At 41.4% G+C, this 24,443-nt stretch overlaps 1 protein-coding gene across 1 annotated transcript in view; it reads left to right on the top strand.

The window, feature by feature from the left end:
• The first annotated feature begins 2,787 nt into the window (after window positions 1-2,787).
• Window positions 2,788-24,443, top strand: part of CDH20 (cadherin 20) — a 36,992-nt gene continuing 15,336 nt past the window's right edge. Inside the window, exons 1-6 of the mRNA XM_071736626.1 lie at window positions 2,788-3,183; window positions 9,572-9,866; window positions 11,587-11,706; window positions 15,291-15,458; window positions 17,258-17,445; window positions 22,197-22,450. Coding sequence (XP_071592727.1) covers window positions 2,941-3,183; window positions 9,572-9,866; window positions 11,587-11,706; window positions 15,291-15,458; window positions 17,258-17,445; window positions 22,197-22,450 — 1,268 coding nt within the window. The 5' untranslated portion in view covers window positions 2,788-2,940. The remainder of the gene's footprint in view (window positions 3,184-9,571; window positions 9,867-11,586; window positions 11,707-15,290; window positions 15,459-17,257; window positions 17,446-22,196; window positions 22,451-24,443) is intronic.

Here is a 24,443-nt window from a genome sequence, read left to right as displayed (position 1 = left end):
TCCTGATGATAGGATTTCTTTGGCTATCATCAACAAGTATAGTGGTAACTCTGCAAGTTTATTTAACTATGTCTTGTTACTACCTTGCCTAAGTGCTGCTGATCTTTGTTGGCTGAACTTAGTTGCAGGAGATATCTGGCACCATTGGTTTTGAATTTGTAGTTTGGATGTTTACCTACACCCAGTTCTCATTGCCACTGGTATTGGTCCATCATGTTGTCACAAAATTATAACTGACCTGTACAGTAGGTAGAATTTCTTAACTGACTTGTACAGGAGATGTAAAACCTCCAGGTGGGACCTTAGCAGTTTCCTGGCTCTGCTTTCCCTTCTAGTTGCTGGGTTCCCTCAAGCTGAGGTGTGGTGGGAGGCCCTTCTTCATATTTGCTCATGAGCAAAACACTTGTTAATAATGTCTCCTTGGTTGGCTGAGAAAAACATGGCTGTTGAGAAGATAGATTCACAGAATGGTTTGGATTGGAAGCGATCTTCAAAGGTCATCTAGTACATCTCCCTTCTGATGATCAGGGATGTTTTCAAAGAGATCAGGTTTCTCAGAGCCCCATCCAACCTGACCTTGAATGTTTTCAGAGACAGGGCCTTTACCATCTCTCTGGTCACCATGTTCCAGTATTTCATTATTGTGAACAATTTCTTCCTCCCGTCTAGTCTAAATTACCCTCTTGTTGTTTAAAACCATTACCCCTTGTCCTGTCACAGTAGGCCCTTCTAAAAAGAGCATCTCCATCTTATAAAGCTTCCTTCAAGAACTGAAAGGGCACAATAAGTTCTCCCCAGAGCCTTTTCTTCTCCAGGTTGAACACCAGTTGGCTTTCTGGGCTGCAAGCGCAGATGTCCAGAGCAAGGTAGATGCATCCTATATGAAGAGGACTTTGGTCTCCTTTCCCCAGTGCAAATGTACATTGGCTGCTGGGAATTAAGGACTCCTGGGACAGAGAGAGGTAAGCACTGTACACACAGCTCTTTGACTCCTTTTTACTGTAGCTATCCAGAAAGTTGAGTCTCATCCCTGCCTCTCACAAACAGCTGCCAGCTTCTTCATGAAGTGACTTACACACAAAGATTACTGTGGTCCTTCTGGGTTTATGCTGCTTAGATAAATCCTAATTTCTTTGGCTTTGCAGACAATAGGCCCTGACATATTACACAGTCAATGTTGAAACAGCCATCAGTTTTATACATTGCTCTGCTTAGAAGGGATTTACCGTGTTCTGTGCTCACAGTTTGTCCTTTCTTTGTCGGATCTATTGAGCCTTAAGTTGTAAACTTTTCAGCATAAGGGACCTGTTTGCTACATTTCACAACTGTATAGACTAGCAGCACTGTGTAGTCATATCGCTTTAGGGCCTCATACTTGGAAACATTATTCTGTGTAGAAATCAGTCTAAGAAAGAAAGTTGTTTTTCCTTTACTTCCCCTGTGGACATCTATTGAAGTCTTAAGCTGTCGTTTTCAGATTTCAGCCAACTTCTGGATTAAATTCTGCGTTTCTGTTTTGGTAGGTTTCTAATTGTATCCAGTGCTCCAGTTGTGCCAGCTTGGATGCTGGGCAATTTTGAAAGGAATTTCTTCTCTATTGAAAACATTTCATTGTCTCCTCCTCACTTCAAACTAGTACTGTCCAACTCTTTACAATATTTTTTATGATTTTGAAATCTGTAAAGAATTTAAATTAGAAGTATTTGACAGACATCTCCTTGTACATTTTATTTCCACAGGATAAAACAATTAAGCCTAAAGGCTTAAGTACAGAACACCAGTAAAATGAAGTGTGAAATACTTGCTTAAGCCTCAGAGCCCCATATGCCATTCCTAATGAGTTTGTTTCTCCTAAAAAGAGAAAGAAGAGTTCTTATAAAGAGCAGCAAAAATACTAGCCCACAAAGGATGTGTGGAGTGTTTTGACAGAGTACCATGAATGCAGCACCGCATCACTAAATTCAGCAAAAATACGAAGGAAGGGTTTGCTACAATCTATAGCCTGGAGTGTTTAGTGACTAAGCTGACTTCATGACAACAAAAGATCCTAGACTGATGAGAAAGTGTCCTCTGATAGAGGTCAGCATTCCTCTGCCTAAACAGGTCTTTCAGGCTTAAGGAGGAAAAATTGTGTTAACCTGACTTATCACACACATGTGACCGTCAGCAATGTGAAACTTTTTCTGGTTTATAAAATGATTAACTGACCATTCAAATTCTAGAAATGTTGTTTGTAGCCATAACCAGCCCCTCAGAGGGGAACAGCAGAGTGTGAGACCTGAATTCAAACAACAGAGAGGATGAAAGAATAATTAAGATTAGAAATAACTTGAAGCTGCTAGAAATTATGTTCAAGGTTTGCAATACAGCAATAACATCTTTATTTATGTATCTGTGTGTACATGCCCACGTATGTAATGAACATGACATAGGTGCCAAACAGAAAGAGAAGGTTGCCAAAGTGTGTTGACCAGCTATTATAATTTTCCAGTATGAACTTTTTAAAAATATTCTCTAAGGACTTCTAGTCATAAAAATTTCTAAAGAGTATGCACTTAACTCATACCAATCAATATCATAAAGAAATACTGCAGCCATATTAGCACAGAAGAGATCTCTTACTTATTGACTAAAACCTGAAGATTCTTGTATCTAAGGCTCCAGTTCTGCTCCTCATATGGAAATAGTATCCCTAGTTTCAGAAGGTGTGCATCCTGATATTTTGTTTTTATATAGAAGATTAAATATTTCATAGTATATTTTCCTATTCAGAAAACTCTTTACCTTGGGGAAAAAAAGTCCTATGAATTTCCTTTAACTTTACAGGAGACTGACATCCTCACATCCAGGATCTCTCTCGGGCATTTTGAAGGACTACACACAGGACCTACTTTCTTCTCAAGGGACCTAAGACACAGTGTTCTGACTTTTAAGTTACGAATGTGGACCTCAGGTAGAATGAGCAATGCAAAGAGCTTGCTCGGACTTGGTGTCTCCCTTTATTTTTGGGGACTGATGGACCTTACTACAACTGTCCTGTCAGGAAGTGCCAGGCCCTTTGCTGAGGGGCAAGAAGACAACGTGTCAGACAAGTTCCATCAGCGTATGAAGCGGAGCTGGGTGTGGAACCAGTTCTTCGTTCTGGAGGAGTACACAGGAACTGACCCTCTCTATGTTGGGAAGGTAAGACCTGTACCAGAAGGATATCTGGCAGAGTGTGTCTGTGGACCATGGTGAAAGACAGAAAGTTTCCCTAAATGCCTTCACCTTCTTTCTGGCAGTGAATTTATCCACGTTAATTTCACTTCTGCTCCAAAGAGCTTTTGACTAGTGTCATCTTCATTTGGGAAAAATTTCTGTTTCAAGGGGCTGTCAATGTAATTGCCTACTTCAAAGAGATCTGCTGCACCAATCACCATCTGTAATTGAGGCAGTATTAGAAAATCTGCAGTGATCTTTCCAGGGACTCTGACAATGTCAAGGCAAAGCAAGGTTATATTGACATATTAGGATAAGGAAAGAAGGGAGAAGCTTGTGATCGTGCTCCTGTCTGTGATCAAGTCAGCTGGAAGCTGAAACTCACAATCAAATTAAATAGCCAGTTTCTCTTGAAAACTGACATTTCAATTTTTGTTTTCTGCAACTCTCTAGGGTTAGATTGTCTTCTTGTTTACCACAGCTTGACCACAAGTTAATTCTGTGGACTATAGAGAAGTTGCTCCAGAAGGGAGAAGGGTAGAGGGACAGATCATTATATCCAGCCAGGAAGGATCCTTGTTTTGTATCCCTTATACCTCAAAGATCTACGTAAGATAAATGTAAAATTGATCCATAAGTTCACCCCATCTGCTTGATGGCATTGTAGTATTTTGCATCCACTTTTCTCTAGCTCATTGAGGAACAAGCTGATGGTAATCAGTCCAGTGATATCTGCCTTCACAATCTACCTCACTGTAACCATCTTCCTTTTTTTTGTTTCCTGACTTTTTTTTAAGACCGTGAGTTTTTTAAAATATTGACCACATTATTCAAAGGGTTATTATCAGCACCAAGGTTGCTCCTACTCTACACTAAGGTGACAAATGTGTAAAAAAGTTGGGGGAGGTAGCATTAGTGTGATGAAGTGGTTGAATGATACAATTAAGATTTTACATGCCTAGAGTATCAGATACCACCATGTTGAGTGCAGACTACATATAGTAGATCTGAAAAAATAACACCTAAGAAGGGATGTCATAAAACAATTTCTTAAGGTTTCATTTTTTTTTTTTTTTACATGATCAAGGCTGCTTCCTTTCCAGGGTATCCATCTGCAGAAAGATAAAAAAAAATAATCACACATCTGCAGGCTCATTTTAGTCTTGTATTTATCATTCTACAATGCCATGGAGCTAAACTGTGCCCTCAGACACACCAGTATAAATCAAAATGAATCCACGGGCTTCAAAAGACCTCCTCCTGATTTATCGCTCTGTGACTGACAGCAAGATGTGTTCTCCTTCCTCCCACAGCAATGCCATTACTAGTGGTTGCTGCCAAATGAGACCTAATTACTCTTCATTCATCTTTGCACCTAGCTTTTCAGCTCTTGATATCTCTATTGATTAAAGAAATTAATATTTGGTTTCATGCAATTTCCAGCTTTGGAACGAGGGCCAGACATACTACTTCACATACTGGGTTCCATCTGAAATGAATCCAGACTTGCACTGTGAGCTGAATTTCAGCTAAAACAAGTACTTGAAGAAGCTAATTCATCTTTGTTTTACACTTGATTGTGTCTTTAGGAGCAGAAAAACCTGGTGTGGTCGGCCAGGACTCGAGCTTGCTACTTCTCAGCTCCACTGAAGAGGGGAAAGCAGGGACAACTCCTCATGGTCTATGTCCATCACAAAAAAGCCCAAGCTGCCACAAATGAGCTCTCCCCAGGACCACTTATGCCACAGCTTTATTAGATAGGGGTGTGTAAGGGCTAATTAGCTCCCACTGTTAACAGGGCCAATTAGCCCCACACCCTGCTGAGCTGACATATCTGGGTGGTTCTGAAGGCTTCCTATCTCTGCACTGCTCCATCTAGACCAGACACCGGGGAACTCTGATGCCAGAACAGACCTCTGAAGTTCAAATGTTTTATCTTGTCCCATCCCTGAGCTGGGTGTAGAGCAGCGAGCCAAGGGGTGGGATGAATGCAGTGGGGGCTGCTGTGAGGCTTTCCCTCATCTCACACAGGCTCTCAGAAGAAGCTGGAGCCCACCGTGATTCATCACACACACACAAACACCCCCGCGTTCATGCTTCCTGTGTCTTAGGGATCCTTAGGAAAGGGGCCAGCAGGGAAGAGACTGTGAGCTGAATTAATTGTTCTGGCAGACCAGAAATTTTGTAGACCAAGCCACCCCAGGCTGACTCAGAAATAGCTCTGGAAGTCTGGAAGGGCCTGCACAGAGTTGATGGGGGATGCAGGAGGACTCCCAGTCCACTGCTCCTGCTACCACCAGCCCCCCCAGCAAGCCCTGGGCCCTGTGCCTGCCCAGGCTGAGCTTCTTCTAACTGATACCACCCACAACAGCCTGAAAACATCCTGCTAGCCAGGCCTCATTTTCATCCATCTGCTCTCTCCAAGACTGTGTCAGGAGAAAGATTGCATAGCATAGAACCAGCTGTATTTACTTCAATAAACTGAAAGCTTCCCACAAGAGAGGGGTGCTTCTGATGCTCTTCTACAGCTGTTCCTGGCTACATATGTTGGTCTGGAGCAAGCCAAAAAGCACCTTGACTTGAACCATAGGTTCAGGTTTGACTAACATGATTTTCAAGGTTGCTATGAAAATGTGCTTTCCTACGTAACCGTAAGGCAAGATGCAAAATATCTTCGGGACAGGGAAATGAAAAGAAACTCCCTGAGGTGAAGTCAGTACAATTTTTGCTTTTCTCCAGCATTCATGATCCTAATTGAAAGTATTTTTGCTTCAGAGGGTTTCTGGTTCTGTCACAGAAAAACATGAAGCTTTGACTTTTCCTAGGAGGTAGCTATTATTGGCCAATAGGATGAACTAGGGAAACCAAAGCCCCCACATTTTTTACAGCAGGAATTTTGCACATCCACCCATCACTTAAACTGTGCTCAGGAACTGAACGGGGGACAGGCTTTGCAGTGTCAGAGGCTCTCTAGCCCTCTTTCAAAGGAAGGAGGCATTCAAACCACAGCAGCTTAATGAGTGAATAAAATGCAGCCTTTCTAAAGACTATCACTGCAGATCAACCAAAATTCATTCACACATCTTCACAAAAATCCCCTGTAGGTGCTGTCTCCCTGGAGGCAGAGAAGGGAGAGCACAAGGATGGAGACACAGTTTGGTTGTCAGAGCTGCCCTCCCCTGAGCTCTCCTCAGCAGCACAACACTCATCCACATGCCCCGTGCTGGGAAACGTGTCATTCAAAAGCAGATGTAGCCTCCTTAAACTTTTCTCCTATCCTTATCAAAAGAAGCAACTCAGGTTTCACAGTTTCTCAGGACTTACCCGGCTTCTTTCCTCCTAGAGTCCATTTCTTAATGCAGAGGAGAAACTGCAAATTAATTCCTCCTTCTTCCTGTCAGCCACATGGCAGCACAATTTATTGTGCACCCATTAAGCAGCCAACTTAAAACAGGATCACCTTTCCAACACAGTGACTTCTACACACAGCCCAAGCTGCAGCATTCTGACATTGGGTTTGGTGTGAGCAATGGTGTGAGCTTTAGTTCCTTCAGACACCAAATTCCTTCAATTTTATTGCTGTCTTACAGTATTAAGTCTTTTATGCTTTTTTTTTTTTTTTTTTTTTTTTTTGCTTTGTATAGGTGTAGGGTATAGGAGTAGCTTCAAGAGTGCTGCCAGCATTTCTTACTGCCTAGCCTTGGTTAAGACCCAATGTTCTTAACAAATCAGTTAGACAGAGATCCTCTTGTCCTCCCAATTTCTTATTAGAGTGCCATGTTCATTCCTTGTTTGCTTCCTACGCAACTGCATTTATTCCAAATAGGGCTTTGGACAGAAGATGTAATTTAACCTGTGAGTTTGATTTAGTATCTTCTTCTAAGTCCTTTGAATTTCCTGAACACCCTCTGCTATTTCAAAAGATGCTTTTTTTCTTCTTCTTTTCTTTTTTTCTTCTTTTTCTTTTCCTTTTCCTTTTTGGGTTTTTTTCTTCTTTTTTCTATTTGTTTTTCTTCACTTTTTTCATCTTTCTTTATCTTTTCTTTGACTTTGAATTTGACTTTGACTTCGAATTTGACTTTGACTTCTTGTTTCTTTTTGTCTCCTTTTTCTTATTTAATGAGGACTTGCTGATGTTCCAAAACACATTTTCTTCCATCAGGCCTAGCTCTAATTCCCCAACCAGGTCTAACATCTGTATCTGTCTCAGCAGCTGCATTCTCTCACTGACACACTGATGCACTAAAGCAAATGCCCAAGGTGTAGCTTAGTGGTTCTGAATCAATTTGAAGAACTATAATAGCATCCTCCTTCTGGAAGCATCCTGTTCACTAAGTCCAACAGTGATAACCTCTGAGTTATGGGCATTTAGGGTAAATAATGACAACCATTGTCTTTTTTTAAACTAATCACTAGATGGTGTTTCCTGAAGACACACCAGTTAGCAGTCCTGGCACCTGCCTGTGAATTAATACACATGGCAGTCATCTAAATGTAGCTGTTTGCCACTGCCAAATTTTTCTGGGAATGTTCTTCCTCCATTTAGCTGATATATCACCTGAGAGCATTCCTTGAAGGACCAATGCTTCTCAGATGCAGTAGCTACTTCAGAGACCAGTGGAAAAGTGATGAAAGGAAATACCAGTGACCAAACACAAGGTCACAGCCTGCACCTTCAGCTCTTGCAGCTGCTTTGCAGTGCTGCTGCCCTTAACACTTGCTGTCCCTGCAGTCATTAAGTCCCAAGGCTCCCAAGTCAGTGGCACCATGCGCCCTACAACATCCAAAGAGCTGATCCACTGGCATTAGGTGAGATAAGCCAATTTGTCCACTGTCCTATAAAACTTTTTCCTTTGTACTAAGCTGTTGTACATATTTCAGTGTGTTTTTAAGTAGATCAGTAAGGAGATTTCTTTCTTCCTTTTTTTTTTTTTTTTTTTTTTGAGAGAGAGTAGCCTGCAATTAAATACATCAAGTTTGAATTCTGCTTTTCCACACAAATTGCTCATTTCTATTTGGAGTCTTTCTTCAAATACTACTAATCCTGTGTTCGTATATTCAGTTTATTATTTCAAGATTTTCTCTCCAGTACAAATATTTAACTATGTTTGGCCCTATTCTCCACAATTATTCCTGTCCTTTGAGCTCACCAAAACATTAAACACACACTTAATTCTGACCATATTTATTGAGATAATCATCTGTTATATGGATTTTTTAATTTGCTTAACTGAATCCAGCCCACTTTGATCACTTTTTTAAAAATATTATTCATCTATTCTTTATTCATTTCTCAAAATGATGATTACAACTGAAAACAGTATTCACACAAGAACAATTTCTGAAAATCCTATTTTGATTGTTGCATCTCAAGTCTATTGTCTTCCTGGCTTTTGGGGCTGAACCTATAATATCTCTGGGCACTGGTCTTTATGCTTTATTCCTCAAAAGCATGTAAGTGTGAATATACTGTTAAGTATCTTCATAGTGTAGGAGACATTAAGTGATTTGTTTGTCTTTTGACGGTGATTCCAGTATTTCATGGGATCCAGGTGTTTAACAGAATGGCAGTCCCCAGGACGATTTGTTTCTCTATTTTAGATTATAATTACCACTGCATTTACTTTTCTTCTGTTCTGTTGCATTCAGCTATCCATGGCTGCTCAGCACTAATTAGCAGTCATGCAACAAACCCATTTGCTAATTCCCTAGAAAATCCAGGATACTTCTCATCTCTGTAGCCTGCCATGGACATAGTCAAAAGTTCCTTGCTGCTTATCTTCCTTGTTGTTCAACAATATTTTTTTCCTGAAGATGTAAGGATCCAGCCTAATTTTTATTTTTAAAATTTTAATGGAAAAAAATTTCAAAGGATTTTGAATCATGACAGTGACTGACTAGTTCTCCCATCCTTCTTTCCCCTTGATCCCAAACAGACTTGTTTTATCTGACCCAACATTATGCTCCCCCTGGAATTTCTGACTCCTCTTAAGGCATGTGAGCAAGCACAGTCTGTGGCTTTGCTGACCTAACCTTTTCCCAAGCCTGGCAATGAGTCTTTCTTAATGGCCATTGAAATCAGGCCACATAATTATTGTACTGAGTCAGATTTCAAAAAGACACAGAGGCCGTTCTTGTTTGGGTGCCTGTCTTTTTTTCTGACACAGATGTGGGTGCAGAAATGGGAAGAGAGGAGAGGGTTTTTAATTGCAACTCTATAATACTGAGTATTTGCCTCTTTCAGCAAAACAAGTTCACAGCTTGTGAGTCCCAAAAGTGAGACCAAAAGACTCAGGATGCTCACGGGCTCGGTGTTTCTCAGAGGGTGCTTGCCCAGCTCGTGATCTTAATTGAATCCTATTCCTTTTCACAGCTCCACTCTGACATGGACAGGGGAGATGGTTCGATCAAATACATCCTCTCAGGAGAGGGAGCTGGCATTGTGTTCACCATCGATGACACAACAGGGGACATTCATGCCATTCAGCGACTGGACCGCGAAGAAAGGTCTCAGTACACCCTCAGAGCGCAAGCTCTGGACCGGCGAACGGGCCGCCCCATGGAACCGGAGTCAGAGTTCATCATCAAAATCCAAGACATAAACGACAACGAACCCAAGTTCTTGGATGGGCCTTATGTGGCTTCTGTTCCAGAAATGTCACCTGTGGGTAAGGCAGATTTTGTGGAGTCTCTTTCCTCTATAAGCAGATTGGAAGTGGTCACTAAAACATAAGTTGTTCCCCAACTCTTGGACTCAGCTTTTGCCCCTTATGCCAGATCTGCAAGTCAGGAGAGTTTCCCTCAAGGGATCTGACTTCTGCAGAAGAGGGATAACAGGATACACACCACCATCAGCTGGGCCCGCTTGAAAGAAAACACACCAGGGGAATCAGGAGAGCTGAGAAACAAATGCAATTTGAACATGCCATCCTCAGTAAGGATCCTCATCCATCCATCCTCAGCACTGCATCCTTGCAGTACAGCAGTGCCCCTTCTCCTCTGCCATCAAATGGCAGTAATAGTAATGACCATTAGACATCCATTACCATTCAGAAAAAAACATGGTTTTAGGAAGTTGTACTGAGAGCTGAAATGCAGTCCAGAAGCTCTAGAACTCATGGAGACAGGATAACAATTATTGGCAGCTTTACTCTTTCCAATCTCTTTAAGCCTGCACCAAACACAGTTCAGTGGATCTCAAAGTCCTCATCCCGTTTGCTCTCTGCTTTCAATGAATGGGGTCATGTCAAAGACTGTCCTGTTATTGCAGTGTAGAAGATAAACAGAAGCCTTCCTACATACACAAGTCAGGAGAAACCATTTCCATTTAACAAATACACTAGTCACAAAATACTGTTTTTCTGGACTTTTTCTTTCTTTGGGAGATGCTCTGTGCTTTTTGTCTCCATGATGTCATTGCAGAGATAATACCATATAAATCACATGTCCTGAAGTTACAGTTATGCTTCAACTTCTCATTCTTCAATAGTATGCTGACATAAAGCTATACAGGCATCTAATACAGAAGTTCCATTCAGAAATAATGTATCTTAATGGCAATGGCTAGCTTGAATTCTGATTTATTTTCCAGTGCATATCTAGAAACACTGGATTTTCTTCTAACATAAAACATTATGTAGAAGGCTAGATACATTCATAAAGGCATTGTCTGACATTTTAAGGAGTCAAAACTCATATATATTTCAAACAGTTCTGCCTTACCTTCTCTTTGTTCTTGATAAACTACATCACCTTCAAACCATTATTAGCTTCAGAGGAAACAGACCTTGAAAACCCATTGAAGGAAAAAAATATATCTGTACCTGTACAGGTTCCAAAAGGCACTTCAGCAGTGTATAATCTCTAGGACATGCAATGTAAACTGCAATATCACAGAGAGATTATCTCAGAGATACAACCCTTCACACTCACTATTTCTGTACAATTTCCATACCTTAGTCAACATAAGCATCCATGGCCCCACGACAGCAGTTCATCCTTTATGTCAGCATAGCCATAGCTCTTATTTGAGCTACCCTTAAATGACATTTAAAATCAAGAAAAGGGGGAAAGAAGCAAGCAGTATAAAACTACCAGCTCTCTGCAAACCATAACAAAGTACAATTAGATCAGCAATTCTATAACCGTGGTCCATAGAGTACTTACTATATTAGATTGTCTAATAGATGCATGATGAATTTATGCCCATTAATTTCTTTATGCTAATGAGATACAAGTATAAGCAATAAGTACAAGCACTATGAGCATCAAATGAAGAAGTTTTGTATGGGAAAGTTCTTGTTAGGCATGTCAATTTATTTTGAACTGTGTACTTTTCATGCCAGGTCTTCATCCTGTAAGGTCTTACCTGATGGGTTTTTTTGCCAGGTACCTCTGTTATCCAGGTGACAGCAACAGATGCTGATGACCCAACCTATGGGAACAGTGCAAGAGTAGTGTACAGTATTCTCCAAGGGCAACCATATTTCTCTGTGGACTCTCGGACAGGTATGTTATTTCATTAGGGAATGAGGCAGTGTGAAAACAGAAAGAAAAAATTTCAAGCAGAAAGACAAGGCAGTGGATCATGACTGTGGTCAGAGAAACATATTTTTATGGCTTGGAGCGATGACAGAGCAGCACTGTGTGAGGGTTAAAGCAAGGCTATGGGTAATGAGCTCCAGAAGAAGGATGTGCTTTCTGCAATGATATATTCATCCCAGTCACCATATCCTGCAGCTTGGGAGCTGGGTCGGCTTGGTGCTGTAAATATTCTTGTTGGCTTCTATCATAGCAACAATGTCTTCAGGATATTTAATTAGTAAAAAGGCTTAGTGGGAAAAAAAAAAAAAAAGCACATGTATGAACCAACCAGGACTGGAAAGTGCAAGCTAAAGGGTACAGTTATCTGGAGTAGTTTCACCTAAGGGTGTTCTTGTAAATAACCTTAGATTTATCTGTAGGACACTCCCTCTATTTTGCTTGCTTTCTATGTCTCTTTTTCCATATATATCCAAGGTTTATATCCAAAAGAGGAATCTGACAGGTTTTGACAGTTTCTAAAGGGCGTCTGTAGTGCTAAGGTCAGAAACTCATGAGATGATAGTCACTGCTGGGCCCTTAGGGACAAAACAGAAAAAACACTGTATAATCTACTTCTGAATGTTAGGGTTTATGGAGTAGGTGCCAAAACCAAACTTGTATGTGGCATGCTATTTCCTCATCTCATTACAAAATAAATAAGACAGTAGTGTTCATTTTGTAATCAGGTTATCAACCACAGACAAATAAGGGCATAGTCATACAGTTCCTAAGTACTGAATGATTTCTAAGGAAGCAAACCAGTAATATTAAGGGTCAGATCCAGTACAGATTTAATTGCTAGAGTGCAACTTAGGCTCTTCAGTCCAAAATCATTCCCTTTTGGTTGGAACTTAACCCATGGAAATTGTTTGTCTCCACTGAGTAGTTTCCTAGTCACTTAGACCTGCATCTCTGGACATTTCCAGAGAAGTGTCAGCCTTCACAGTGGACTGATTACAGCTGTGAGCTAGAAACCATTTGCCAGGACTCTCTCTGGCTTCCCCAGTGCAAACCTGCAGTATTCTGTAATGCCCAAGATGCTACTGCAGCTCTTGTGTTCTTCTCAAACAGAGGTGAAGCATAAACAACCAACTCATTTATATAGATGGATAGTGGTTAACACATTCAATAGTGGAAAACCCATTTCAATACACCTCTCTTCTAGAAGCATTTGGGGTCCTTATCCTTAACCTCCCAACACAACCTCTTGGTTGCAGAACTGTATTCTTGTTACTGTTCTGTCACTGGTCTCACAGGTACTGAATGAATAAGTGAAGGCACAGCTTCAAAGAAAAGCTGAGGCTCTCCTCATCCCTTGTTCTGGAATACTGTTACAGTAAGAAACCATCTGTTCGTTTGTTTGTTACAGAAAAAAAAAAAAAAAAAAAAAGAAAAAAAAAGAAATCCCCTCTGCTCTTTACTACTTCTTTTTTTGAGAATGAACCTTACTACATTTAGTGAAAGAAATGGTAGAGCCTTTTCCATAACCCTAAGGAAGGTTTTAAGGTTCATCACCAGCCTCATCAATTCCTTGCTGATCAGTTGTGTGCAGCAGCATCAAAAGTTCCCTGCTTGGCATGGATGCTCCTGTGGATCTCATTTGGAAGGGCATGAACACAGACCTGGCACTGACTCCTGGTGTCCTGACCAGACCTTCTCCAAATACCAGAGACCCCAAATATATGCATGGCAGAGCCTGGTTTTTAGACACTGGTGTCTTTTATTAGATCAAGCCTGCTTTGTATTAAGAACAAGCCAGGAGTGCAAAATTCCCTACAAAGTATGTGTATATCTAAAAAATTCTTGACAAAATGCTAAGCATTTTCATATCTTATTTATATTCATGGGACTTGAGGAGCTACAGCACTTCATGGGAGTCACTCAACTTTGCAGGATGAGACTCTTAAGAACTCCATGTAGCAAGATTAAAATAGCATACTGTGAATTGTTCAGTACTGGTCACTATTTCTTCCCTTCTACATTCGGTGATAATTGCCAATGCAATATCTTTTTACTGCTTTTTTATTAAACCCATGCATTATCTTTCTGCTAAAAATAAAGCCTACACGCAGATCACTCAAGTTAATAGTGTCCTAATGTGCAAATGCTGCATGTTGTGTGGTGCCTGGGCCTGGCACATATTTGTCCCTCACAGAGTAATGGGTCTCACTGGAAGGACCAGAGTGAGTCCAGAGAAGGGCAACAGAGCTGATGAAGGGTCTGGAGAACAAGTCTTATGAGGAGTGGATGACAGAATGAGGGTTGTTCAGTCTGGAGAAAAGGAGTTTGAGGAGAGACCTTACTGCTCTCTGCAGCTACCTGAAAGGAGGTTGAAGGGAGGAGTGGGTTGGTCTCTTCTCCCAAGTAACAAGTGGTGGAGGAAATGGCCTCAAGTTGTGCCAGGGGAGGTTTAGATTGGATATTTGGAAAACTTTCTTGACTGAAAGGATCGTCAGGCACTAGAAAAGGACTGCCCAGGAGTCACCATCCCTTGAGGTGTTTAAAAGAAATATAGATGTGGTGCTTAGGGACAAGGTTTACTGGTGGGCTTGGTAGTGTGTTGTGTTAGCAGTAAGACTGATGATCTTAAAGGTGTTTTCCAACGGAAACAATTCTATGATTTTATGCCTACAAGTCTGACAGCTCTTGAAACACAGGCTGTGTGCCTCCAACCCGGCAGAGAGCCATGGGGAAAGGCAGGACTCAGTGGGGTCAGCCGGGTGAAAAGGAAAGGAGTGCGTTCACCGGCAGACCTAACGCCCACGGGAGAAAGAATGGGGAGCATCCCTACCCCGAGGCAGACACCCACCCGGCTGACTCGGGGGAGGCGAGGTCCGGTACACGGTACCGAAGGCAGCGGCCGCTTCCCCGCAGCCTCGGTAAGAGAAGTGCTGCTGCCACCTGATGTCCTCTTGCAGCAGTGACACTGCTCCCAAGGAAGGGAAGGGTCGCGGGAGCACCTTCCGAAGCAGGAGCAACCTGCCCGAACCAGAGGTATGCCCCCAAAATTCCTAGCCCTCAACATGGGTCCCAAATGATCCGAGCAAAGCCCGAGGACTTCTGGCAGGTTGGCTCCAGGACTGCATGTGTAGGGAGACTCCAGAAAACTCTTCTTGATACGTCTTTTTACTAAGGACTTTCACTTTCACCTTTTGTGCAAAGAAAAGTATTTAGCCTGGGCAGGGCCTTCATTGAGCGAAGCACACTCTGATCCCAAGATGTTTTTTCATCTTCCTTGGAAGGCAACATTTGAATTTTGAACAGCCAGCCTGTCCCAGAGCTGATGCATTTTAACTGAGCTTCTTTAAAATTCTCACCTTCTGTTAACCTAAATTTAATTTAGGTTAGCTTTGCTCTGCCAGGAAAGGTGCAACTGAATGCAGACTCTGGTCTCTTTCTTGACATGGGGAAGATGATGCAGGAACCAGATCACCCCACCTTGTTTGTGCACTCTCTAACTGACATTTCTTTTGTTCCCAAAACCCCTCTTTCCCCCTTCAATCTCACAGGCTTAATTAGGACAGCTCTAATGAACATGGACAGAGAAGCAAAAGAATATTATGAAGTGATTATCCAGGCCAAGGACATGGGTGGACAGCTGGGAGGATTAGCTGGAACAACCACAGTCAACATCACCCTCTCTGATGTCAATGACAATCCACCCAGATTTCCACAGAGTGAGTACTCACTGCACCAGGAGAGGCAAATAGGGGTTAGTGAGTTGTACAGCTGCTGTTTGCTGTCATTACAGCCATTTTCAAACTTGGGATAGTGACAATTAGAGATGGACAGAGAAGGAACTCTCCTTCAGAAAATGGCAACAAGGAGCATTCACCAGCTTGTCTTTCAGAAGATGTTTCTGACCTCTGGAAAAAGGAAAAGCAAAGAAGATCTTTTGTGTTCCTAGATTGGTCATGGCCAGTGCCTTTGGCTGCTAATTGCTGCCCTGGTTCACTTTTCATCCTATCTCCAAAAAGATGTCTGTCAAATCAGTGACATGTGGCAGTGCTGGAAGTTGAAAGATAATTCATTCATCACTCCAGCCAAGCCACTGCAGGGGAGCGTCTGGTAGCTGTGCTGCCAGTGTAGAGTGGGTTCTCATACAGGATGCTCTCCAGGAAAGGTTTAGCTAAACCTTGGCAATTTACAGTTAAACCCTAAGATACGTAACAGTCACTGTTATTGGATGCAAAAATAGGCAACTTATTAGAATTGTTACTTTGTATTTACGCAAGTGAATCTCAAATCAGGATTTGCAATATTTTGCTCTTTCCTTTTAAAAGCCTTTTACAGCAAATTTGCATGCTATATTACTGCTAAAAATTTGGAAGAAATTTGGGGGGTTAATTTTTAAAGAGATCTAGTTCTGTTGATGGTGTAGATCAGTCTCAAGCCATTTTGGCTTTGTCATTTTTCCCATCTAGCTGAGAAATAAAAACTACTGCAGTTCTTTTTGCTGCTATTCTTTTTCACCATCTGTTTCTTCATGTTGCACCACTAAGCCAAGGCACTCCATCAAGATCAGCAAGAAGCATCAATGTCCACTTTTCTTCTTCTGACAGAGAGGCAGAGATACTTGTTGAATGCACCATTGCCAACCTAGTTTTGAAAGTGCCATCAATTGTAATTGCTTGATATCAAACTCTTGATTAAGAAAAATGAGAATAGATCAAGCTCCACCCTTGGTGTTTTCTGCCCTGTAAAGATCAATAACAATAATGGGTTAATGAGTTAACAGAGAATGCAGCAAAGGTGTGAACATGAAGCATGATGGCAGAGAAGTATTTTGTATTTGTATTTTAAAATACAAATGTAAATGACAATACAGATTGTCATTTAAATTATTTTTATTTTTTAAATATGTCTTTAAACTAGAAGCTTTTTCTTTCCCCAGGCTTACGGATAAGCAAATTAGTGATGCACCAAATGTGCTCAAGACAGGATTTGTAGGGAGAAGTAATGTATTTTAATAGAGTAACCGGTAAATTTGGAAGAAACAGGAGCTTCAGAGCTCTCAAAGCCTTCTTCAGGTTTCAAAAGAAGCTTATACAGACCATGGTGCTCAAAACTTGTGTGTTTATACCCGCTGTACAAGCTGAATTTACGAAAGATTCCTCCCCCGTTAGTCCTATTTCGTATCCTGCTTTATATCAGGCAACAGCACTGGTGTTAATTGCCCTATTTTTCTAGTTGAAGTTCCCATTCCCAGGTATATTGCTGTTTTGAAAAGCACTCACAGAACAAACCTGTTGACATGACAAACACCTAAATAAGCTTTCCCAGGCGATTCAGTCGTCCTGTGGCTTTTCAAAGGAAATCACACCACCCCTGAGCACTGGGGAAGGTACCACGGACTCCCTGCAGGCTATGCATTAGTGTGGCCTGCCATGATCTACTGCTGCATGCCCCTGCAGTTTGCAGCTCCTTTTCACAACCTGCTTTTTGCTCCCCTTTCCTTCTCTACTGCTTGTGCCAGAGCATTATCAGATGAGTGTGCTGGAGTCCGCTCCCGTCAGCTCCACCGTGGGCCGTGTGGTTGCTAAAGACCTGGATGAAGGCATTAATGCAGAGATGAAATACAGCCTTGTGGATGGAGATGGACTGGATGTCTTTGACATTAACACTGATCCTAATTACCAAGTTGGCATCATAACCGTAAGAAAGGTAGTAATAAATTTCCTTTTTGTGGTAATTCATATGGCTAACAGTCCTGGTTACATTCTATGTGTGCAACATTCCCTTACGCCTGTATAAACTTGATTCCCATTAGGTGAAAGTAGCCCCTTTCCTGCTGTAAACCACAATTTCTTTAACATTCATTGCTAAAATATGAAAGCAGACTGCATTCCTAGGAGCAATCTTTAAAAAGTGGGGACAGCATTAGCATAAACATGTTTTTTCCCCACTGAAGGAGTGTTCTGATTCACAATTCATCTATTTAAATATTCTCTGTAGCTTAATTATCCTACAATGCAAGAAATTAGATCAATATTTGCATTTGAACTGTACACATTTTTCACTCCAGTGTCCCACAAACAATAACAGAGCATGCCTTAGAATTATTTATAAACCAATAAAACCCAGGCAGTTGTTTTTTGTAATTGCTGCTTGAAGATCCATAAATGCTAATTAGGCTAGAAGAAGCTGTCTCAAAAATGGCAGCTGTGAAACTGCTAGTACTCCGTACCTCGGGCTATGCAGAAAGGCACAGAGCATTTTGCTTAGGTTCCCTGCTATTGGATATTTATTCTACAATCTTACATAAATGCTAGAAGTTCAGCTCTGTTTCTAGGTTATGAAATTGTAACCGTGTTTCTGCCTAAGCGTATCTACTGTACTATTAAGGAAGTATAGTCCTCATTTAAATAGCCTGGGACTAAGTTGTGCACTAAAATGGAACAATACATGGGAGAGATTTGACCCTGCAAGACTCTGTGCCCTACAGCCAAATATTTAGACATGTACTTATGGTTGTCTTTCTCCTACTCTTGTTTATGCACACGAGTCCCTGAAGTTAAACATGTCTGCTGGAATGAAATAGGTGTTGAATGAAAGCTCTAATGTAATTTTTCACTCATTTATTGTTGAAAGAAAATAGTGTATTCAGAGTAAATGTTTCAATAAGCTTAACTTGTGTTATTATGAATGCAGGTTTACTAGATGTTCATGTATGTCAGGAAGAGGAGTTCTAAAATTTATGGCATCAATCATACCAGATATGTACTGGCATCAGGTACATACTGTTCAATATGGTTACTGTACGTAAATACTTACGTAATTCTATTGCCTGTAGTTTTCTCTAAAGCCTGTAGCTTTTCGTAATGTTAAGATTATCAAAAGCCAAACATTAGCAAAGTTGTCCTTTGGATCCACTCAGCTGAAAAAAAAAATTTAAAAAATCAATTGATGTTGATAGAAAAGGGTATCAATGTCGAAGGAAGGAGAACTTCTAAACCCACAAGGAAATCAACAAAATCTTCTTTGAAAGAAAGCATAACTTTCCTTTTGATTTTTCTGGACAGATTTCCCAAACAAAATAACTAGCACTAATCCGGCTTCTATCATGGGCATCAAAAAGTTGGAATTTACAGTTACAAATAAGACCACTGCTTGCAGTCTTGTGACCGCTTATCTCGGCCACAAATCCTGCAAAATGTTGAGCACCTCCTGAAGAGTTAACAGCTCCTTCAAAGTTCCTTGTCTGTGAGGCTGATACTCACCCCAGAGGTGACCTCCCCCTTCTCCCATTCCCTCACTTTCACACTGCCTGCAGCAGGCAGGGTGCTGGGTGACCCAGCCAGCACAGATCCCAAGTGCCCTGGGAGCCTTTCTGCCCTCCTGCCCAGTCCCTGTATCACAGAAGCTCTTGCTAAATCCCACCTGCATTGTGCACCTCTCAGTGCACCAGACAAATGAAGACAAGGACAAGGAGAGGTTTCCATGGGTGCCTCTCCTCTTGGCTGTGATTTCCAGCATTCTCAGTTCACAGGAGAAGGCAGCCTGGCAACCTGCTCGCCCTCTTCCCAGGACAAGTATTGGAAAGAGGCTTAAATGCACCTGTGGAAGACAAATCTAAAGAGAGGTGCAGTGATGCAAAGGCATTGGCACATGAGGGAGAGACACGGATGATGATGGAGTCCAAGGCAAACTGAGGTGATCTGAATCCAGAAGCATCTAAAATGTGCTGGCCTGGCACACTTGTTTCATTTTTCTCATTTTTCTAACTTGATCATTCTGGGTGATTATGTCTTTTGCTAAGGTAGTTGGGTTTTATAGCTATTAAGTGTTTCTGTGATTTAACTGCTCTTTTTAAAACTCAGCTTTTTAGTGTACATTGCAATGTTCCTCACAGTTTTCTTCACATGAGAAACTATGAAATATAATGGCCTCTTTCTTTGCCTGTGTCTAGGCAGCTTTGCACTGCACATTCTGTGCCAGATGGACAGTAAGTGTTGCTTGGTCATGTGAATATATTTTATTGCTATTTTTACAATGCATAAATATGCAATGGGTAGACCATAATGACTGCAGTAATGGGTAATATGTTTGCAGACGTAGCTAAATCCTTGCTGGCAACTGCTATGCCTGCAGTAGTCACAGATTTACCAGGTGGAACTAAGGGCAGCAGGAGCAAGTTTCAGATCATCTGTACCTGCTGCCACAGGTTGCACAGCTCATACTGTATCACTGCACAACAACTCCAGTAATACTTGACTGCCACCTCCTCTCAGCACAAGCAAGCCAGTTCCTATTCCAGTCTTCATTCCTCACCCCCGTGTACTAAATGCTGAGTGAATCCTAGTTTTTATAGTTTCAAGAACTCCAGTCTTTCATCAGGCATCCATAGGCAGAGCCTCCATACTGGTAATTTTACTGTCAAAGTGTGAGCTTTTGTGCATCACTGCAATGTTTCCACTTCTGAAGAAATAAGCTGCTGTGGCAGTAGACAAGTCCTGAAGCCTTCTCTGTATCCAGAGGGTGTTTTGAGGCCCGTATTATATCACCTCTGCCATGCCTGGGTGTGTGAAACTGCTGATGATGTTGCTTAAACACATATGTGCTTCATGGATGCAGAATTGCCCAGTTGCACTGTTGAGCAGGGCAGAAAAGAGGTGGGCTATGACTGGCCAAGGAGGACTTCACTGCTACAGTGATACTCTTTACACCTTTGCCTTTAAGTTGTTTTGGCATCCCTCTTCTCTATCTTTCTCCCCATCTCCTTGCCCTTGTCTAGTGGGGCAAGGTTTTAAAAGAAGACTGTCTTTAAAAAGAAAGAGCTGAATAAGAGAAACAAAGGCATTGGATGGGAACAGCAGTGATCTGACTGGAATCTGAATGAGCTGAACCTGCACATGGTAGATCTACACAGGATGTTCAAATCCCTACGTATGAATAAAGCCTCATGTTTTGAAAGCCATTCATGGAACAAAAAGCTGTATGTCCCACTGGGCGACCCTGAGATTTGGGCTATTTCTTTCCTGGAACAAAGTCTGTCTTGCTCAGGATCTGTGCCAACTAAGGGGATCCTTTTGTGCTAGTTGTCAGCATTACAACTCTCCTGATTATACAAATAAAAATGTTTTGACCATTTAATCACAGTTGGATTGCTTGCAACTTCTATCTGCAACTTGGGAAGTATGGCTGTATCCTCTGTAAGGTGTACTTCATCTGGTGAAACTTTTGTATGCTTTGGAATGATCCTTCCATGCTGTCATTCTGGTTTGCTAGCTGCTTTTAGTCATCTCCTATCGAGACTGGTAAATTGTACGTTATATATGGAACTCACCATTTAGTTCTAAGGAAGTTTTGAAGAGGCTATATTTTCTTCAGGGATCTGTGAAAAGAAGAGGAAAGAGAGATGAAAAAATTATTTATTGAGAAGTTCAGTGTTGCTATTAATTATTTCTATATCCATGTTAACCAAATAAAGAGTTTTATCTAGATAGAAAATCAAATTCACTAAACTACTAAAAGAGGAAGATGACCCCCCTTTATCCATTATCTTAGGGGAAAAAAAAAAAAAAAAAAAACCAAGCCATTCCCACTCCCAAATAATACTTTAACACTTGAGTATTTCATAGAAAGTTGAAGGGTTCCTGCAGGAAGAGGTCATGGGTAGCTCATAGTGTTTGATTGATATCAAACTATTCTCTAGGCAGGGAGGAGGTTCAAATCCTAGCTCTAAGCACTCCTGGTCTGTGAACCAGCTTTTAAGACACTTACTGAGGAAGTGAAAAACCCCACTTGTAGGAAGGATGGAGAACTGATACAAACTGGGGCAGAATCCCAGCAGAGAGTCTTACCTGTTCCCTAATTTCATTGGAGCCCTTTAGCAGCTTGGCAGAGTGCTCTAGAGACAAGACTCCAGTCTCCTTAGGAAGAAAATAGGATTCTAATTGGGACCTTTCACCTCATGTGTGAGCATCCTTGTGCCTGCCACCAGAACCCCCTTTTTTGTATCTTCACCTTATTTCCAGGCACTCCATACTGTCTTTTTCTGTCTATATTTTCTTCAGAGTGGCATGAAATGCATCGTGTGACTCATGACACAACGGTGGTGTGGCCACTTTTGTTTTCATTTCCTCAAGAAGGATGAAAGAATACGTATTCTGAGATGATCTGAGAATATTTCCCCTGGCTTTTTCAGTTCAGCTGTCAAATTAAAAAAAACGAAAACAGATTAAGACAGTGCCATTTCTAATACTACTGTCACTCAGAGGTTTGTCTACATCTTCAAACACTTATCTTTGTTACCCTTAATACCTTGAAAATCATATTAAAGCTTTGCTTGTATTTAAAAAGTAGCATCATTTTATATTAGAGGTCATCTCTTTAATTCTGAAAATTAAAATTATGTAGCCTAAATCATACGGCTCAGTGTGCCTTATTTTGCTTGGTTGTTTTTTTTTCTTCAGCCTTTAAGTTTTGAGAGCAAAAAAAGCTACACCTTGAAAGTAGAGGGTGCCAACCCCCACCTGGAAATGCGGTTCCTGAACCTGGGTCCATTCCGTGACACCACCACCGTCCACATCACAGTGGAGGATGTAGATGAACCTCCGGTGTTTGAGCCCAGCTTCTATTTCGTGGAAGTGCCCGAGAACGTGGAGATTGGAACCACCATACAGATAATTTCTGCCAAGGACCCAGACGTGACCAACAACTCCATCAGGTCTGTCCTGTCTTTGTGTGTCCCCCCAGGAGCACTCTGGTACATCCAGCTGGTGAGGCAGTGACAGGTCCGAAACAGCACGGGTGGGAGGCACAGTTTCTTTCTAGAACATGGTAGTAATCAGTGGGTTTAGTCAGACCAAATCTCACACACCAAGCCACCCTGCTATGACTGCCAAAGCAATGCAGGAACTCACCCTTGTCTTTTCTGCAGTATGGAGAACATCTGCACCTAGCATTGCAATGAACTGGTCTGGTACCTCCTGATAGTGTACATTAAAACAAACCCCAGACCCTCGTGCCTCTGCTGGCACAAAGCCTGACAGCATCACTGTGAATCTGCTGCCCTACTGGGGGTAAGGTAATCAATTTTCTTCTCCTCTCTCCCCCTTCTGTTTCCAAGCCTGCTTTTGCCAACAGCTCAAATACACAGCTACTTTTGGAGTAGATTGAACGCACAGTAATAAATATTCATGAACCCCTGAATTATATAGTGTCTGGTCAAAGCTGCAAAGCTAGATATTCCCAGAAGGAGTTAAGCAAGGTAAGAGAGTATTTACAACCATGGGAGCTTCCTAGCTGCAACTCAGCAAGGAGCCAAAGGAGCAGATTTGTGTGATTGCTGCGCTCTTTTCCATAGTGGCTGCCAAGTCAGCCCAGTATATCAGAGAAGACTGCTTTTCTCTGAGGCCAGCCCACATACTAATTTTCACCTGCAGAAGCTCCAAATGACTGCCAGTTAATAATCCTAGCAGGCTGGTTGCTTCTTTCATCTTAGAAACACCTTGGGTGACAGTCCAGCTTCTGAATTGTCTGTTTGCAGGAGAAGTCCTGGAAAATACAGAAGGGGGTATTTGGAGTTTTTGAAGAAAGTGAAATCCATGTGAACAATTCTGTGGGCTTCAACTAAGAGATCTAAGTAGACACAAAGCCTGTTCTTCTTAATGATATTGCTTTCTCTGTTGCTACTCTAATTATTTTTTTCATCTCTGCTACCTTACATATACCTCTTCTCTATCTATATTATAGTTTATCATACTTCTCATGACATTGTCTCAAATTCTTTAATAAAATTAAGTATTTTGCTGTCTGTATCACAATATCATTACCCTAGACTTTTTTTCCACCCACGTCCCATTATGCTAATTACTGTCTAGGAGTATCTAAACACTGCAGTGTTAACAGTGTAAGCATAATTCTAAAACTTAAAACAGTGTAAGCATAATTCTACAGACTATCAGAGGGTGGATGTGTTCATTGTTATTTTTAATGAGGTTTTTCTTAGCTTTCTTCAGAGTTTTCCAGTGACTACCATTGATGAAACAGCAATTTCTAAAGCACAGAACGCATCACCAAAGATGTATTTAAAAAAAACCCAAAGCAGTCACAAACATGCACAGGTTCCTTTGTAACTCTTCTCCCTCCACACATCCTTCCTCTTTTTTTCTCTTTTTCTCGTTTTCCTATATTCCTTCCTTCCCTCCCTCCCTTCCTCCCTCTTTCCCCTGTTCTCCTTAGCTCCTTCCTCCCCCAAACTTTGTATGTACAAACATAAACAATTAGGGTAGAGGAAACAAGGGAAGGAAAAAAATACCAGTTGCAATGCTAGTTAAAATGCAAATGTTAGGAATTGGTTCTCCTTGCCTCCTATGTGGTCTCCTCTGTCCATGTCAACTCTGTGCAGTATCAGTCTGTTGTAGGCTTGCTCTGTATTCATTTTGCACATGGCAAGGCAAGATAAGAAAACCAAAATCCCAGATACATATTTTGCTAGAAAAGATTACATCCATCTAAAATCAAAACTGTATTCTGACCCCTTATTTTGCCCGGCTTTCAAGAACGCAAAAGCCAGGACACACGTCAGAAAGGCTCACTAAACACAGGGGAACTATCAAATCCTCATTTTTCCAGTGTTCAGTATCTGGACTCCCACACTGTGAAATTCTGATTGCTGGAATTATTCCATGGTTGGTTTTGAGTGATTCAAGAAGATT

This window comes from Heliangelus exortis, chromosome 2 (assembly GCF_036169615.1).
Source record: "Heliangelus exortis chromosome 2, bHelExo1.hap1, whole genome shotgun sequence".
Classification (NCBI taxonomy): Eukaryota; Metazoa; Chordata; class Aves; order Apodiformes; family Trochilidae; genus Heliangelus; species Heliangelus exortis.
The sequence above is the reverse complement of the archived record's forward strand: the minus strand, read 5'-3'. Positions and strand labels throughout refer to the sequence as shown.